Source organism: Gadus macrocephalus, chromosome 1 (genome assembly GCF_031168955.1).
Source record: "Gadus macrocephalus chromosome 1, ASM3116895v1".
Lineage (NCBI taxonomy): Eukaryota > Metazoa > Chordata > Actinopteri > Gadiformes > Gadidae > Gadus > Gadus macrocephalus.
This window is the reverse complement of record NC_082382.1, coordinates 17,720,990-17,740,412: the sequence shown is the minus strand read 5'-3', so window position 1 is coordinate 17,740,412 and position 19,423 is coordinate 17,720,990. Positions and strand designations below refer to the sequence as shown.

Sequence of the window (19,423 nt, the reverse complement as noted above, 5' to 3'; positions counted from 1 at the left end):
AACATATTTCAACTACTACAGCACGCAGGGTTTTTTGTTCTCGGTTGTAATTAGCTTACATTTTAGGATTTTTATATTGGGGGGAATCACTGTCCTACTTGTTGTCGAAGCACTTTATCGAACAAGCAAAACCGTCTCGGCAATATGGCCAAGGTGTATGGGAGAGTTCAATATTTGATATGGCTGTCTATAGGGCCTACTAAACGCATACGGCTCCTTTAAATGCGTCTGCATAATTGAATTGTACGTCATGAGCGACTTGAGCGACCAAAGCGAACAGAAAAATTCGCAGCGAAAATTCGCAGCGTTTGGTCGCTCCTGGTGTGGACGTACAGTAACAAGTGCATGCACATTACAATGGCTATGCAGGCCTAGGATGGCTCAATTGGTAGAAATCCTTAGAGCTGCCAGGGTTGTTAGTTACATTCTTACTGGAGTTACACAGGCTCGTGTTGGGTTGAACTATGAATGCATTCATATGTATGCATTAGATTCAATATAGTCGGCCTATCTATATTATGACATTGAAGTACTCTAGACCTCAAGCCCGAGCCATATAAAGCACCCCATTTCTGATGAACTTCATCCTGGCACTGAAAGGTCAATAGGCAGTGTATAGTGTTTATTATCCTTATTGATACTATGAACTCTAAAATTCTAACAAACTTTAAATCCAAATATTTATTCAGATTATATCTTTACTGGCAGTAATTGTGTGAATATATCATAAAATAAATAGCATGCCGCATCACTGACACCAATGGTGCAAAATCCCTATTGAAAAATGTCTTCAAATACTAGCAGACGTAATCGGAAACAGAACATAACTTTTATTCAAGTATTAAAATGTAAAGCACATTGTTTTGAATTTCAGAACAGACCAAGTACGAATCAACGTAATTAGAAAAGCAAAACTCACTTTTCAACAATCAATTTGCAATGTGCAATCTCTCCAACTGTCCCCCCCTGGCCACTTTCATGTACTGCATAGAAATGTTTGCATGGTAGCTTTAGTAAACTACAATCCTGTGTCCCAAGAATATCTGAATTGGTCCCATAACAAAATAATATCTGTTGTGATGGGAAAATAATATATTATTGGATGTTGGTATCTAGAAAAAGTCAGTTTTGCAAGCATGTTTCTGTACCTTTGCAAAGCACCTTCACACATACGACTTTAGGTTTGTTAGCTTTTCTATATAGCTTTTTGACTACATGAATTTTTATGAGTAAAAAGCTAATTTAGACATCAGTATATATATATATATATATATATTAATCATGAACTGTATGTATTTTCTCCATACTGAAAGCCGGGTATAGCAACAAAGATAATGCTGTTAACCTATCAAATAACACCAATGCACACCTGAACTGCTAACCATTCATTAGTAATACATGCTTATTTTGTTATATATCAAAATCGAATATAAGAAAGGCACGAATGAGATAAATTTACCAAAGAACCAATTATGTATTAATTTGAAATCAGTTATCATATTTCTGATTTCTCATTTAAAATGAGAATATCCACAGGCCATCGCCCCCCGCCACCTCCTCTGCGTGACAGGAACATCGGCATAGATCATTAAAGAGCGTTTGTGCCTTGGATTTGGTATTTATAGTCGTCTTTATCCCCTTTACGTTTGACATCGTCATAAATCGAGAAGCAGTAGCTTGTAAGGATCTCCTAGTAGGCCTACTACCGAAACAGATCTGTCGTGGCTCAATCCTGGGACACATCTACGTGGTTTAGAACCGAAAACGAACTTAAGGGAGGTTTTCCTTTAGACACAACCCAAGGTGCTGTAATTAGACATCGATTAACATTCTCTGTATTCAGCGCAAAAGATAGAGAGGAGATGAGGAAGATCAAACGCAGACGAGAAGTGCTCCAAGCGAAGTGACATCAACGTGTGGCCAAGCCGCCAGCTTGGGGCCACGCAGGGCCCATGGCCGGCCCAAGCACTCTTCGACGGAGAGGAAGCAGAGAGCAGGGCTTTTTCAACGTCAACCATACTCCTATCCCAAAGTGCCTGTGAGTGCTTTAGATTATTATAAACAAAACAAAAAATTAACGCCTTTCCTATTTGACTAAGCGCTCCTCCGCACTATTGTTACAATAACCAGTCCCTCCAGAAAAATGCGGCGTTTTTCTGCGATTGTTGCGGCCAAAAATCCTTGATTATGCGGCACGTTTTCTTAAAAAATGCGGCATATTTATGCAATTGTATGCGATGAAATCGCGGGAACTTGCAAAAATTGCGGGAATGCGGGAACTTGCGAAAAATGCAGCTTTTCGATGACGTTCACGTCATTTCCTAACGTTCCCGTGGCAACAGGGGGAAATGGCTGCTCTTGTGTGAAGTAACCGCAACAAGTTTTCAACTTTCTGCTAAAGTATATGTGACTTTTTTGCAACGAAAATGCGTGGATTATGAAAACATGCAAGCCCCGCATATTTTGCGCGGAAATCTGCAATTTATGCGGTGAAAGTGCGGAATATGCATGAATATGCAGACTTTGGCTGATTATGCGTTGAATTATGCGATCGCATAATCACGTTTTTCTGGAGGGACTGAATAACGGGCAATTCATAATAAAAAAAAAAAAGAGACTTGCTCAACAATCCCTATTGGAGAGACAAACACGAAGGATGTTTGAAAAAGTATTCCCATTTGGGAAGTTACCCCTAAAGAAAAACACCAATAAACTTTTAAACATTCAAATGAGATATCCTTAATAAGACATGAGTACCGTGAACATGGAAAAAAACAACAGACTTTGTAAATGAGTGCATGAGAGCAGTCCAATTGCAATCGGTGACAGGTTGAATGCAATGCTCTCCAAAGGATTCCCTTCAAAACAAAGTAGGGTGAACTTCCACTTCCAGAAGAGAAGGAGAGGTGAAGGGATCAGAGGAACGAGTGGGTCAATTAGTTTGACCTCGGTTGTGAGGACCTAGTTTTTCGGCTGGACTTCTTCCAACGGGGATAGTCTCAGAACGGAACCTGCAGCCTCATCAAGTCCAGCTCAGTAACAGTTCTGGGAAAAGGTTTCACACAGTCATAGTCTTCCCAGGGGGTCAATCTGCTGTGATGCCCTTCTCCCGAAGTTCCTCCGTGACTCGAACCATGTACGTCGGGTCCGGGTAACCAAAACTGTCGGGAGAGGTGAAAGCCAAAATTTCATCAGTCTGTACATTCAGAAAGAATTAAAGAATATTTACGCGAATAAAATGATGCTATTTATCCCTGACATACTTTTTCACTTCCTTTCGGAAAGTGCTAGGTTATTGATGTAGCCGTCTTCCAATGTACTTGCAAGTGATGTTTATCTAAAGTAGGAAACTAATAATTACTATGGTAAAAGTCAATTATGAAATGCACTTGCTAAGTTAACAACATTAGGTTACACTACATACATTTAGCTGAGGCTTATGTCAGTAGCGACAACGATTCAATGATGTATAGGGTGTCTACTATTTAAATCTTTAATTTATATTAAGTATAACACTTTGCTAAATACTATATTACTATTAAGGAGCAGCTAGGGGATATTAATCTTGCTCAAGGATGCCTATAATTGAACCCTAGACCTTTTCATTTCGGTTCTCATTTCGGTTAGACAACTGTCAAAGCGAATGTCTCTTCCTCCTATTGAAACCCGGAAACATTATAACACAACTTAGGCCAGTCTTTTACCCACAGACCCTACAGGGGTTTACAGATTCATCATGGTCCATGCACGCGCACACTCATACCAGCGGGGCCCTCCCCATAACGAGGTCTTGTGGTGGATGTCGTTCCAGGTGATGACGTTGTGCATGCCAGTAGTCATGGAGGTACCGATGGTAAATATAAGGCGCTGTTCGAAGGCCCGCCGGAGCAGGCCCAGCACACGGTTGCCATCGGGGCTGTCTGGGAGGTAGGCTACGCGGTCCGTTCCTGGGTACCGTACTCCTGGGTTTGGATGCTCTGGCTGGAAAAAAAACAACAAATGTGTTGGTCTTCACCCATTGGTCAAAGTACACCCTGAATGTGTGGATTAGGTAATTATGAGCCTAACAGAAGCAATTTGAATTGGAAATCTTTCAAAAAACCGACATTACTGGCTGAGATAAAACACAACAGATTGCTTGGTGCTGCTGTTCAAAATTATGAGTCACTCTTTTAATTGATTAAATAATATGATTCAAGACATAGTGGAATTTGGCGTAAATAAGAACAAAAGCTAAAAATAACTACATTATAATCACTCTTTATTTGGGTTAAATAAAACTGATAATTGCAAATAAAAAAACACCAAACTGCTGCAAATTGTAAAATCTGTGTCTCCTCACCGCTTGCAGGCCAGGGGGGAAGCTGTATATGATGCAGATACACCCGTAGCCCTCGTGTCCAGGGAGCTCCAGGTCCGGGTCTCTCTCCACCACCATGGAACCATTGGCAGGCTGGTTCCCGATCAGCTGGCCGTACACCAGCCGACACACCGGACACGCCTTCTTCACCTTGAAGGCCTGGTCCAAGCAGGAGCGGCAGAAGGAATGGCCGCACCTCTCCAGGGTGGTCTTCTCCACCACGTCCCCCATGCAGATGGAGCAGACGTTGTTGGCGTCCGCGTCGCCCCAAGCCGCCGTGCCGGGCTCCAGGTCCTTCCGGTCACTCACCTCGTGGAGCATGACGCACGCCTCCTCGTCGGTGGGCCTCCGGAACCGCTGCTGCTGCTGCCGCTGCGAGCGCCGAGGCTGGGGGGGCGGCGGCGCCAGGAGACTGCCCTCCCGGCTGCTGGCCTCCAGGACGCCGACGCAGGGCAGCAGGTTCAGGTTCCGTTTCCGCTTGGGCCCGCCGTCCAGCTTGCTCATCTCTTTACGGGCGCAGCGGCACAAGTCAATGAAGGCTTTGCGGGTCTCGTTGGAGATGGGCCCGTCCGTCAGACCCCCAGGGGCGGCCCGCCTGGAGCCGTCCACAGGCTGAAGCCTCACGGCGCAGCAGCCCCCCCTCTCACCCCGCCGGACGATGCCCGCGCTCATGCCCTGCTGGTCCTGGAAGTCAACGAGCCACGGCCGCCCGGCGGCGGCCAGGTAGTCCCACACCGCCTGAGACACCAGCACCTCATCACTACCCTGGCCAGCACGCACACTCATCTCATCAGATGAAACTGCAAAGGACACAAACACAGCCAGGGACGTAAGCATAGTTTAGTTGAAACCCCTTACATTATATGGAAGCTACTAATAAGATTCAACGTTTAACGATTTTCTGAGCAGATACAAATGCAGAATTTTTTGATAGAGAGACATAGATGTTTAACACAAGGATGTTAAACGTATGCCGAATACATCAATGACTTGACCCAATTTATGGTCCCACTCCCAATGCAATCATTTGACCTCATATAAATACCTTATCGTATTCAGAAATCTGTCTGTTTGGTTTTTGACGGATGGGACTACTTGGTCTCCATTCGTTGAACAGGACCAGGCGACAACAAGCAAACTATTTATTTTAGGGTTTTAAACGCACAGTTGCGAATGCCACGGAAAATAATTGATTGGTGGTAGTCCTCACATTGCAAGTGAGTTTAAATTAATGGGTCACATTTCCAGCCATACAACAGGCAGTGTCGTGGCATTGCTGAGGACGTATCAGCTGTTCAGAAATGCGGACTGTAAACAAAGGGAACTACATCTTATACAACACAGTTGTCATTAAATAAAGCATCAAATTGACACATTGATTATAAACAGGTTAATAGATATTTGTTACCTTGCGATCCCATAAATCCCCTTAATTGCGATAAAACCTTCCTGATGAAGAGAAATAACGAAGAAACCCGATGGACCGTGTGGTGTGCAATACACGTTTTCCAAAAATGGCATATTTTGTGGATCCAATTTCCCAGCCAGTTGAAACGAGACACTTCTTTAACGTTGAAACGTTAACAATATACGCGATTCCTCTGGTGTTTTGATTCCCTCGCTTCGGCTGGTGGCTGCCAGTTAGGCGGAGGACCGTGCTCGGATTAAGGAGTACTATTATCCTCCATCAGACGAGGCCTTTTTGCTTAAGCTACTGCAGTTTATCTGCGGAGAAGACTTCTTTTGTAGTCACGACATGCTATCGAGTCGAAACCGCTGATCATATCGTGTACGTTTTCCAAATCCATGATCCCTGGCCGGGGTAAACAAGCCATCGCCGTCCTACACCCAGTGCGACTCGTCCGACTACTTCGCCTACTCGTACGTCCTTGGGCTCAAGCTTTAAATCCCCTAGTTGTCCTTATCTGGCACGAAGCACGAATTCTATTTCACAGCTTTTTCGAGAGAGATAAATCACCCCTTTCCACGTTGCAAGTGTCCCCAAGCTAGCCTGCTTGCTAACGATGTACTAGCTAAGTACGTCAAGAATAACTGATAATGTAATTGATTCTTCTTCTAAAAAAAAGCACGTCCAGGAAGTTCGTCATACAACTCCCCCGATTGGCTGGAATACCATCGGAATCAGACTTTGTTGTTGTGATTACATTCTGGTTGGTGGTTACCTCACAAATAATACCTGGGAATTTCCACGGTTTCTTTTGGAAAATAAATAAAATATTATCTTGGGTCGTTTTATTATCATGAGATCATGCCTAATCGAATGCGTCTATAGTGTCGTGCAACTTCAGACATCTGCAATATTGCTCAATTTCTAACATAAGCTTTTGAAGAAACTAGGCTAACGTGTCCATCGTTTTATTGCAGTGTCATTATTTTCAAAAAATATATAGCTGGCAGCTATCTGCAAAGAAACTGGAGATGATTTATAGTTACATCTACACTTGAGGGTGCCAGTAGAAAGGGAACATAAACAGTGCTCCTAGTTTATATTGTTGGGTTCAAGATCAATTCAATATAATCAATATTTAGACAATGTAAACCTGCTTAAAACAAGGCCCATATTATTACTTTCAATGAAACATGTTACTTAGTTGGCCTTTAAACAAGGCTATAGAACAACATAAGAGTGTGAAAAGGGAAATCATGTGGCATTTACCCTCATGTGTGGAGCAACAGGTTGGATCTAATCAATTTATATTCTCACAGATTATATATTCAATTGAGTCTCTATATAAATTATTAGTTGGTTCAATATATAAACAGTAGGAAGGCCACCAAAAGTATTGTATTAATGTATACTTATCAATGAATGTGGATATTGATTGATCAATTGAATATTGCAAGACAATAAGACAAGAACTTGCTTTTGAACAAAATAAGTCATTACAAATAAATTAACGTGTAATAAGTGAATGCTGAGTTCACACATGAATACAATAAGCTAGATAGGCCTATTCATTTCCTGTAAATCACCTATATAGTTCTCTTTCATTCCAAGGAATGCTGACATCAAATATTATAACTGAAAGTGGAAGATCATAGCTATTTCCTCTTTCTGGAATTTTGTAAGAAACTAAACAATTAGAAATGGTCCCAATTCTCTGTATGACTATTATTCTTCATATCATTGCACTTCAACATAATGTTGTACATTCAGATTTAGGCCTAAACGTTATCCATTCTGTCTTGTGTGCTATCCTGCCTGCTATTCTTCATCCAGATATATTCACATTTTAATAAACTTCAGCTTCCTCATGTACTTGTGGCCACCAGTAGCCTGTTGGCAGCATTCTTTATTCATCAAATCATCAAATTTACTGTTTAGCCCAAGTGCCTGACCCGATCTCTCATTGCCTCTCTCCCACACACACACACACACACACACACACACACACACACACACACACACACACACACACACACACACACACACACACACACACACACACACACACACACACACACACACACACACACAACACACACGCGCGTGCGCACACACCTCTATGGTACTTCTCTCCCTGTGAGCCACTGGATGGCCTTATATTCCCAGCTCCTCTCTGTTCCATGCATGGGTGTTATAAATTCTAATATCCAATAACGGGATGCCCACTTTACACACAATAATTTTTTTTGCTAACCCTGACGTATTCCTCAGCTAACTGGCACTATCCAGGCCCACCACACCAAATGTTCCCAAACCAAAATACGGGATGATATTATCATGCAGCAATTTTTTATTACAGGTTTTTTCAATTGCTTGAACACTATAGACACATGCTTAGACCAAAGTAACACAACTTGTAGTTTTTGTTACTATACCTTAAACACATGTAACCATTCCTTAAACAAAAGCGCTGCTTTGCACTTTAGTTGCTATTCTGCAACACACTTGCTCCTTTCTGCAACACACTTGGTCCTGCACAATACACACTATTTCAAACATAAGACACTTAATTCAAAAAGGACATCTCAGTATATCATTGGGAAAACACATCTATTCAAAATGCTAAAAACATTGGGTAATTGTAAATACTTAAATGCACACCTCACACTTACTTACAAAACTGAACAACTATCAGCTAACTACAAAAAGGCCAAAGGGCAATTGTGCACGTCCCGGGGCAATGCGGGGGAAATATATCATATATCGCCTTCGAGGGTAACTGCACCATCATGCAAAAATAGGTCCCTACAATACCCAACATATCATCACACTTCTAGATGCACTTCATGATGCAGCTGAACAGGACAGATCAGAGCAGCCCAGGTTTGTTGTTGTCTGGGATAATGTTCATTTCCATCGGGCTGTTTTGGTCCGGAACTGGTACACCAACCATAAACAATTTGAGGTTGTATACTCGCCGTTTCTAAACCCTCAAGAAGGGTTTTTTTTCGGCTTGAGGATGTAGTGTATATGACTGCCAACAACATGCCTGCATGCCTCTTCTGCAGACAATGGAACAGGCCTGCGGAGACATTGAGGTAAGATCAATCCATGGATGGATTTGGCACACAAGGCGAGGATCCATAAGCACACCCACGCACAATTGCCGTGTTTTTCTGTGTATATGTACAGTACAGTTGTGTATTTTTGGTTAATTGTTGTTATATTTGAGCTTAAACTGAATTTACTGAACTGTAAAGTACTGTACTGCAATGTACAGTATTGAATATTCGATTTTTTTGGTTGTTGTGAAAACGTGCCTTCTGTGGAACTGAATAAAAACAGTGAATATGGAAGACTGCAGTGTTCTATATAAAGTAGACTGTGTGTTGCTGCGGATCTGAAAGTGTATTCATATGATACAAGTGTGTATAATTTTGAGTGACATTTTGACAAAGGATTGTTAGGGTTAGGGTTAGAAGAGTTTCACATCTATTTGACATAGATGTGAATGGTATATTTGTCAGTGTTATTTGCTTGTTGAGTTTCGACACAATGAGCCAAGTTTAAAAAAAGCAAGCAATTGAAAAAAACTAATTGCAATTGAAAGCAATTGAAAAAAAGCAATTGAAAATTGCAATTTGAAGCAATAGAAAAAAAGTAATTGCTGAATGTACTTATTACTAATTATATTCAGGGAATCCCTGAATGCTTACTGGTTTTCGCTTTCTCTCTTGCATTGGAATCGCCTGTACTAGAGAAGGTTCCATGTGCCTGCTGTCATTTGCTGCTGCTTTTTATCCACACCTAGAGAGCCACTAGAAGGCACTAGAAGTCAGATCCCACCATAACACCATGTGCATGTGACAGCAGACCGTATGGGCTCATTTGTTGTGTGCCGGTGTGACTAAAGGCGCAGAGCAACTGTTGACAAGCTGGGGGAGAATAGAGGAAGGGTTTGCCTGATGACCGACGCATCCCCTCACTGTGCCCTGGCACTGCATTCGTTCCCCCGGCGTTTGAGATTTGCCATGTTGTGTATTTTCTAGTGATTACAGAAAAGCCCTCAGTCCCCTGCTCTGACCCTTTGGATGTTGTCGTCCCTGCCTTCTCCTGTTTGAAGAGGCTGCATGGCTCTTAAGACATGAATTCCACCAGAGCAGGGTGGATTTTGGATGCCCTGTGGCTATTTTGTGGAGTAACTTCAAATGTTCTTGTCATCACTTGTCCCTGATTTCTTTATCATTATAAAGCCCTCCAGATTCAGGTTTCGCTATGGCAGTATCTAGGTCAAGTACTTTTTAAAATCTGTAGCGGGTTTCAGGTCTCAGCTGTGGCATGAATCAGTACAGGGAGGCATTACAAACTTTTGACCTCAGCACTTTTTAAATCGTGTTCATGAATGAGTATTGTATTTAATAGTTTTACATATCAGGTAAAATAACATAACAGTAATACAATAAAGTGCTATGGTTAGCCATACAGGGAATTGCATATAAACGTGGTCCAAATAATACCATACTATACGTATCATCTGCGCTTCCTTGAAACCCACCTTTAAACTTTGCAGTTGTCCTACGGCTATTGAATAATTAAACATGGACTTTTATGACTGTTATTATAAATTAACCCATCGCTAGTGGACAGTGGTTATGTGCGTCACACGGGAACAGCGAAACAACGCGATGTTTAAAAAGACTATCTCATCTTTTATAGTTTATATCTGCATTTTGTCCTCTAAATACTGTCAAAGGGCGTGATTGTCACTTCTCCCGGATACATTGTGGTCGTTCGCGAGGGTTATCAAGTATAATCGTAGAGAATGTAAGTGTGGGGGTATACTTTTGTAGCCATCTATTAGAAGTTCTGCTACCGGTGTTGATCGGGTGGTCGCAGCGAATATATGGACCCACCACTGAGCTAAGCTAGCTGCCTGAGCTTTCTTGTAGAAATGCATGCATACATGCACACAGCGCACCTACTGCCCGTGTTTCTTGCAGGCAGTTGTCTCCTTTGTGTGTTGAACCTGTGCGTGCAGCATAATACTTTTAAGAAAGTACATGTTTGCCCCATAATATGAAATAAACTGACGTTTGAATAGGCCTTACGTTAGCTATTTTAAGCTAGATTATAGTAACATGAAAGGCGTTGAACATTAGTCATGCCACGAAAGGAAACGAGTAGAACGGAATGGGAGATGGGACTGCGTAGCGTTAACTTGAAAGTAGTGCTATGTGCAATGCACACTTTGAAAATCAACCGGAGATGGGTTACTTTTAGATCAATGCGTTGACAGAGGTTTGCTGCATAGGCTAATCTAAAACGAAGCGATATCCTCTGGTAGAGCATGATATTCTGACGCTACTCTGCTGTCGTAATTGCATGCTGGTTGTGTGGATCCTTTAAACTAGCTCCTTCCTCCTTCGTAGGCTCTATAGTTAATGTATCTAGAGACACTTGATCGTCTATGATTTTTGTTTTGCTTGAGGTTAATCTACATTCTCTTTACCACCTTCTTTAGGCAGCCTGCAACAGCTAAATGGTATGACAGACGGGACTCAGTGTTCATTGAGTTCTGTGTGGGGGACACTAAAGATCTCAAAGTTAGATTTGAGCAGTCTAGCATTAACTTCAGGTAAGAGTTTGAAAACTACTTATTCAAAAAAATTATTTAAATTATTATTCTTATTAATAATAATTATATATATTATGGTATGTTATTTGTAAACATAATAGGGACCCATTTGATTTGTTTTTGTTTATAGTTATAATGACATTTGTTCTGCTGTTATACAATTTCATTTTCATTCAAAATATATTGCCCCAAATTACAAAATATATAAAAACATATACAGGGACGCACTCATCATCTCTTCACACAGTCCTGGTATTGTAAAATAAAATAATAATAGCCGAGTTCTAATCACGTGTGAATCCTTGCAGTTGTCTCGGTGGACCGGAAAAAGCTAAACACCTAAATGTTTTGGATCTTTTTGGAGACATTGATCACAAAGTAGGTTTGCAAGTTCTTTCTACAGTGTTTTGGATACGTACTGTTGTAACTATTGTGTTGTGTATCTTCCTCACCATGTACTCACTCGATCACAGGAATCCAAACACAGACGAACAGACAGGTCCGTGTTGTGTTGTTTAAAGAAAGCAGTGGCGGGGAAGTCATGGCCACGGCTATCAAAAGATAAGGGAAAGGTAATCATTTTGTTTGTACCTTTTTACCAAAAACCCTCTCCACATCTCAGGCTTTTCTCTACCTATAAACTCAGTGCCTGTCGGCCAAACTTGTTGATTTAGGTCACCTGGCTCAGTGTTGACTTCAATAATTGGAAAGATTGGGATGAGGACTCTGATGAAGATTTGTCAAGTTTCGACAAATTCTCCGAGGTGAGGGCATTACAGTGATCCAGTATCAGGCATTTAGGGTGTGAAGAGTCGGTTTAATCTTGACTCTATTCTGCAGATGATGAACACCATGGGAGGGGATGGTTTACCAGACCTGCAAGGTGGAGATGAAGAGGTATGGCCCTTAATGATTAAGAGTTAATTGTCTGTTATATTGCAATCAAAGTTGTTACTTACGTCTTTTTTCATGTTACAGCATGGTGTTGCAGACAGTGGTGATGGAAGTAAGTCCAATACAAAACAGTGTTCTCCTTTTTGAGTTAAAGATACTTCCCAGTTGAATATGCGCACTGCCTGGGATTTTCTTCTTGACTAAGTAATTGTGTTATTTCTACAGAAATGCCAGACCTTGAGTAGTCAACGGTATGATGCCGTCTTCCAAAGTTAAAGCGTTCAAGGAAAAATCCTGTCTCCAGTTTGATGTGAGTGACATGCGTATGCGTATCTTGGATGCAGATTCGCACTGACATCCAGTGTTGCACGGACACATTTGTTTAATTACACTGTTCATTGAATTCATAGCTATTTGAATGTCTTAGGTCATTTGCCCCTTTCTATGGTTTTTCCCGGCAAAGACAGCAAGGTTACAGATCAAAAATGTAAAGGTTCCTTAACACAACGGATTTGGAATCCTCAATTTAAATATCAATTTGCCATTTTTGTAATCAAGGGTTCTCCATCTTTGTTTTATTTGACATTGTATTATGTTGTTCAATTAAAAAGATTTGGTTTCAGTTCTTAAAATGTATGTTAGTGAGTTATTTAAAACAGCATTCATTTATATTAAACATTTTACAATTAAAAAAGTGAATACACCTTTTCATCTTACTGTGTGTTCAGTTTGTGTAACAGAAAATATACAGTACAGGCAATATTTATGCAGATGCCTTAATTTTCTGTCCTTCAGATCAATAGGGCAATTAATTGACGGTAGCATATGCAAAAAAGAAAATACTTCCATAAAATTTGTGAAAAAGTAATATCCTAGCATTAATCCAACCAAATATTTTTTTTAGCAACACACAGCTATGTTTTGAGATCCGGGTTAATGTGTGTAATATATTTATTGAGTTTGTTAAATAATGTTGACATTTTTGACTACATATTTTTAATAAACTTGTTGGAAGAACATTGGAAAGTTTTTTTTCTCTTTTCTTAAGCACCTTTTTTTAACACTGGCTCATTTTGACCCAATAAACGTCCTTATTATCATAGCCTACTAAAAAAATGTAAGCATTGTTTGAAACATTTAGGCGGTGTCTAAAGAATTCCTGCACAACACAATGCTTCCTGTCATTTTACGAACACACACACTTCTCAAATTGATCTCCAGTCATCATTTGAGTAGTCTTATAAAGTAGTCTCAATAAATACATTTTGCATATGTTTTCTTTTACTTATCTATTATTTTATTTTATTGTATGACAATGTTTATATGTGAAGCACTTTGAGTCTGCTTTGTGTATGAAAAGTGCTATATAAATAAAGTTGCCTTGCCTTGCCTTATATAGGAAGTCCTATATTATTTGGACTATTAAAGGCACCCAGTGCAACTTTATGTAAACATTCAATGAAAAATAAACATTCAATTTCTAGTCTTTTTTACACGTAGTAAGTTTCAATAACTCCATACCATTACATATCGACATTCAAGGAGCAAAGATGAGACGTCGTTGTGTGGTGAGAACTGATAGAAAATCGTAAACAACAACAATCGCCGGTGGGGAGAAGCCATTTTTCCATTGACTGGAAGCCTGCTTTATTTATTGTAGGTTACAAAAAATAAAGAAAATGGCGGCATTGTTGTTGTTAACGATTTTCTATCAGTTCTCACCACACAACGACGTCTCATCTTTGCTGCTTAAATGTCGGTATGTAATGGTATGGAGTTATTGAAACTTACTACGTGTAAAAAAGACTAGAAATTGAATGTTTATTTTTAAGCCTCGAAAGTTGCACTGGGTGCCTTTAAGCTGACCTATAGGTTTGATATTGTCGTCTGTGTGTTTTTGCTTTGGCCAATATCAAAGTTAGATAATTATAGGTATAGGTATCTGTATATCAATAGTAATGATAGGGGATTGTGAGTATATAGATTGTGCATGGGTCAGCAGTCTGGCCAAAGAGAACACGGAAATCCCAATGCAAGCATCTTTTAAAAACCCCTCCGGTTGAACAGGCTTACGCCCACAAAAGGTGGCTTACTGCTGATTGGAGCAGCGATTGGGGCGCCATCGCAATTATGACATTAGATATGCTCAAACTGACCACTTAGTAGGCCTAAACTCTACGAAGATATGAGTAAGGCTACCTCACCTTTTATCAAGAAAAAACGTTTTCTATAGAACCACATCAGGGTTGTCTAAAGTATAGATTATATATATATGCATTGTTCTATCAACTAGGCAAACAGCCCTACATAAAACAGCTTCAGTGATGCCTTTCCACCATGCAGGGAGCCTAGACCCAGTAGGCAACAGATAGTGTTGCACGTTAGAGCTGTGGGCACTGTGGATCATTGGTAAGGGAACTCTTATATTCAACAGTAGCGGCAAGACAAACAGATCATAGAAAGCAGCAGAAATTGTGACCACCGGCGCTTTGTCTCGCTGCCTAAAAGCAGAAAAGCGATGAGCGCAGCATTATCCTTTCAACGGTCGGCGACCGCTAATGTGTGCTGCCCTGGTCAGCGCGATGCGCCAGTGCAGAAGCTCAATGCCAGGTCGGCTGCCCCACTCTTCCTCTCCAAGCATGGATTTTCCATCGCTTTATCTGCCCTGAGCCCATCCACAACACACAATGTAAATCTCTGCCTAATCAGTTCTGCTGCCACGAAACCACTTGTACCCCAATACAGAATATAAATTGAGAAGTACAATTTTGGTTATCAGTTTATAATCTGGTAAAATATACCGTGAAATAGTTGTTTTTGGATGTTGCTGTGTCAGTTGTGTTTATTGTGTAAATTGTATGGCAATTTATAGAGGTATTGTGCAAATCCACTAGTTAATGCTCAATAACATTCTTACTGTATATTACATTCAAAACTTGAAGGAAGCTGTGATAAGGGACCAGATCAATGTTTGTCTGTTTGTTCACACATGTAGTCCTCGCTCACATGCTATGTGTCACCTCAAAGAACTGCAAATAATAATCACAAACTCCTTGCACCGAGTATTTGCCCAGCTATACCAACCCCAATAAAAAATACTTTATTAACTCAATCAACGCTTTTACTTCAGGTCCAAGCGCCTCGCTCTGCCAAATTTCCTTTATTTACAAAATTGATATTCATCTATTCATTTAAGTTAGAGGTGGGGGTGCTTTCGAGACCATGAGCAGGGGGTTACCATGTGTCGATTCCTTTGTAGGGATGGGGGGCTAGTTCATGTTCAGGGTGATCTGTGGTGCGAGCGGAGGGAGAGAGAGGTCAGGCAGACAGACTAGAGGGGATTTTGTTTTGATTTGCAGCATTGTGCGGTGACCCCTCCCCTGGGCTCGGTGGAGTGGCCACGGCCCGACACCGTTATAAAAAGCCCGGTCGGCTCACCCTGCTCTGGCATAGAGGCTGAATGTCTGCAGGACATGCTTAACGTTTGTCTATCTATCCATGTTATTCTACTAATCACTAGCAGGGTTGGTATACATAGATGCACAGAGGCTCACTTCGCCGCATCGACCAGCAGCTCTCTATGAATGACAGACTGCACTAAAAAAGCCTCACAGCCACATTACCTGACCAGTCTGCGGATCCCACGCGTACAGAGAGTTGTATGTGGAGCAGTGTACGTGCTGTCCCACTCGGGTTTAGAGAGACAGTCTCTGTTGTAGGAACAATTTGTCGTAGTTTGCGTGCTGTCTGTCTTCCAACGTTCTTCCATCCTCAGTGATCAAGAAGACCCACCAAAGGAGCTTATTCCAAAGGAGAACACTCCTTTCATCAGATTTTTCGTCGGAAGAGTCTCTTGCAACCTTTCCATCCCTCCATTGTTTTTCTTTGGTTGATCATTATGTGGGAGTTCCGGTCCATGTCGTTCTGGCGGGCGGTCTTCGCCGAGTTCTACGGCACCATGTTCTTCGTGTTCTTCGGGTTGGGCGCAGCCTTGCGCTGGACCACCGGGCCGCACAACGTTCTCCACGTAGCCTTCTGCTTCGGGCTGGCCGCGGCCACACTCATCCAGTCAATCGGCCACATCAGTGGAGGACACATCAACCCGGCGGTCACCTTTGCCTACCTGATCGGCTCCCAGATGTCCCTGTTCCGTGCTTTCTTCTACATGGTGGCCCAGTGTCTGGGAGCCCTGGCCGGAGCCGCGGTGCTGTACGGCGTCACCCCTAACAACATGAGGGGCAACCTGGCACTCAACACGGTAAGAGGGCCGTCGCCGCAGTCCCAGGGCTCGAGCTGTTGTCACGCCAACACTGTCGCCTCTGGGAAACGCATACACCGTCAAGACACTTTTTAACTCGTTAACATTAAATGCCATAGATCAGATCCAATGTTCCCATTAAACGTGTGCAATTCATGGCTTGTTACAAGAGTTTCAGAGGGGGAAATGACCCAATGCAATTTTACATTATTATGGTCATTAACTACTATAGCATTGTTATGGGTCTACACATGAGGTCATCCAAATACGTGGCCTGTGTCACACATAGACATCCATTATGACAGCGGCATAGGCCCCACATCCAGCCAGTCCGTGATCTCCTCCCTCATGTCCTCCTCTGCTCCTCGGCCCTTCTACAGCTGCAGCCGGGCATCAGCCTGGGCATGGGCACCACCATGGAGGTGTTCCTCACCATGCAGCTGGTGATCTGCATCTTCGCCGTGACCGACGAGAGGCGCAACGGCCGCCTGGGCTCTGCCGCCCTGTCCATCGGCTTCTCTGTGCTCATGGGACATCTTCTTGGGGTAGGTTGCGGCGGATGTATGAGGCCAGCGAAGCGTTTTAGTCTCGGGATTCAAAATAAAGATCTTGCTGGCAAGTAGAAGGTGTTGAGGAAACACAGAATGCAGGGATTTGAATCGGAGCCCTTGGCTTTCACACACACACACACGTCGCTTGGCTCCCATTATTAACATGATGTTGGTTGTGGTCCCGTCTCTTCAGATGTACTACACCGGAGCAGGAATGAACCCAGCCAGGTCCTTCGCCCCTGCCGTCTTGGTCAGGAATTTCGTCAACCACTGGGTAGGACAGTCTGCGATTTAGCCTCCATCCCCTGAAGAAATGTGTCCAATGTAGGTGAGGGGCAGACTGCAACCCAGTGACTTCACTAACTCAACCCCCTTTCCTGTTTGTCTTTGCCTCTCCATAGGTGTACTGGGTGGGACCCATGATTGGTGGAGCCATGGGAGCTCTGGTGTACGACTTCATGCTGTTCCCCCGCATGCGCAACCTCTCCGAGAGGCTGGCCACGCTGAAGGGAACCCGGCCCCCAGAGGCTGAGGGCCAGCAGGACCCCAGGGGGGACCCCATCGAGCTCAAGACCCAGGCCCTATAAGCCCGGGAACACCGAGATATCCACTTTCTTACAACCCTCTCCCCCTCGACCTTCATCCACCAACCCACACTCTAAAGCTCCTTGCCCCATCCATCCTCAAAGCATACGTTTACGTCCCCGTCCCCCCCCCGTCCCCCCCCATGGCTCGAGACAAAGACCTCCACCTCCCCCCTATGTCAGACCCACCAATGGCCATACCTAGACCCCTGGTGTCTTTTACAGAGTAGTCGAACTATGCTGTTACCCCCCCCCCCCCCTTCAAAAAAAGAACATTTACATTGATCTGATGATTGATCCAATTTTCTCTCTCACCCCCTTCTCTGTCTTTCCCTTTCGACCTCTCTTTTATCTGCTAGGAGTGATGCTACATTAGGGCAGTTCTGCATGCGTTCTGCATGTTTTTTCCAGTTTTTATCCAGTTTTCGTTTTGTTCACAACATCTTTGGGTAAATTATCATGTTTTTTACTTTCCAGAAGTTTCCAGGTTTTTTTTGACTGCAAATATTTCATTTTTTTTACGTGTGTTGAGGGCGTGCGTGTGCGTGCATGCGTGTGTGTTTGTGTGTGTGCGTGTGTGTGTGTGTGTGGCTGTATGTGGTTGTCCCCAATCAAAAGTTTTTATTTTGAGGCTATTGTGGCCAAAACATCCTATTTGTTCGATGCTTTTGTGTTTTAATTTAACGCGCAAGTTTATTTGAGAGAATATGCAGCCTTGCCTCCCGCTAACTTAATAGTTTAACCAGCGCAACATCCAGTATTTTTGAGGATCTTTTCTTTAGATAGGATGATGTTAAGCCTTTTAATCCAATTCCCATAATTACATAAATAATGCAACTTCTGGGCACGCACACACATTTATATGAAAATAAACACACAAATCAGTCAACCATCTGGTCGTTTCTGAGCTAAATCCTTAATACCTTTTCAAATGTTTACACAATAACTGCAGAATTATTTGGCTACCTGACGTCTTTTTTATTATATGGATTTCAGTGATTTGGTTCCAAATCAGTATGATTTATGCAGCATTTGTGATGATGTCCTTTTTTAGCGATTAGATCATTGGTTATTATAGATCCATGTACAGGTGTGTGACAGTTGGTTTGCCTTTCCTTTTGCTTGTATGCCATGGAAGAAAACAAAGAAATTCAACACACTTTAATGTGGAATTAGCTTTACTACTGGATTGTGTTTCTTTTTGACGACATAAAGAGTTATTTTTAGTTATTTCAGGTCATGTGGTTAAAATAAGAGTGCTGTGACTTCTTCCAGTGGCTTCTATTGGTTTACATTTGAAGAAGATTGAATGAACCCCACTCTAATTAACAGGGGTCACCTTGAGATCAACAAACATCTTTGGTTTCTACTGGAAATGCGTGCCTGTATTTTTAAAGACGAGAGTGAATGAAACTTGAAGGTGAAGCTTCACATTGGCTTTGCATCCCCTCCATATTTACCCTTGCTTCCTTTGTTTACATGATGGCCATTTTGTTCTGTTCTTTTGAAGGGACATATAATGCTGCTAGGAGTATCATTTTGGGAAAGAGGAAGTTGACACTGGGACAACAGTTGCCATTCAACAAAGCAATTACCAAACCAGACGTGTAAGCTTTTATCTCTTTCCGCTTTCTTTTCTTTAGCTTTTAGTTTATTTTCCAGCTTTAGTTTTAATTTTAGCGACTTTTGTTGACCTTCAAATTGTTTTTCTAATGGAAAGGCTTTGTGATGTA

General features: G+C 42.1%; 3 protein-coding genes across 5 annotated transcripts; 2 read left to right on the top strand and 1 right to left on the bottom strand.

Annotated features, from left to right (window-relative positions):
* Positions 1 to 810: 810 nt before the first annotated feature.
* dtx3 (deltex E3 ubiquitin ligase 3) lies at positions 811 to 6,449 on the bottom strand. Of its 3 annotated transcripts, none has more exons than XM_060057485.1 (5): positions 5,769 to 6,449; positions 5,571 to 5,668; positions 4,343 to 5,160; positions 3,764 to 3,981; positions 811 to 3,161 (listed from the first exon to the last, which is right to left on the bottom strand). In XM_060057485.1, exons 3-5 carry the CDS (start codon positions 5,144 to 5,146, stop codon positions 3,086 to 3,088), a joined length of 1,098 nt encoding a protein of 365 aa, XP_059913468.1. In that variant the 5' UTR covers positions 5,147 to 5,160; positions 5,571 to 5,668; positions 5,769 to 6,449; the 3' UTR covers positions 811 to 3,085. The 3 variants fall into 3 exon arrangements, with proteins under 3 accessions (XP_059913468.1, XP_059913476.1, XP_059913462.1); XM_060057493.1 differs by lacking the exon at positions 5,571 to 5,668 and adding an exon at positions 3,592 to 3,656 and having other exon boundaries at positions 5,769 to 6,448; XM_060057479.1 differs by lacking the exon at positions 5,571 to 5,668 and having other exon boundaries at positions 5,769 to 6,447.
* Positions 6,450 to 10,425: 3,976 nt separating this feature from the next.
* Positions 10,426 to 13,316, top strand: ptges3a (prostaglandin E synthase 3a (cytosolic)). The gene is made up of 8 exons (XM_060057737.1): positions 10,426 to 10,592; positions 11,290 to 11,403; positions 11,712 to 11,781; positions 11,877 to 11,975; positions 12,078 to 12,167; positions 12,244 to 12,300; positions 12,382 to 12,409; positions 12,523 to 13,316. Coding segments are annotated over exons 1-8 (480 nt in total). The 5' UTR covers positions 10,426 to 10,590; the 3' UTR covers positions 12,543 to 13,316.
* A 2,282-nt stretch (positions 13,317 to 15,598) lies between these two features.
* mipa (major intrinsic protein of lens fiber a) lies at positions 15,599 to 18,579 on the top strand. Its single transcript, XM_060057596.1, has 4 exons — positions 15,599 to 16,555; positions 16,936 to 17,100; positions 17,300 to 17,380; positions 17,508 to 18,579. Exons 1-4 carry the CDS (start codon positions 16,196 to 16,198, stop codon positions 17,691 to 17,693), a joined length of 792 nt encoding a protein of 263 aa, XP_059913579.1. The 5' UTR covers positions 15,599 to 16,195; the 3' UTR covers positions 17,694 to 18,579.
* The last annotated feature ends 844 nt before the right edge of the window (positions 18,580 to 19,423 follow it).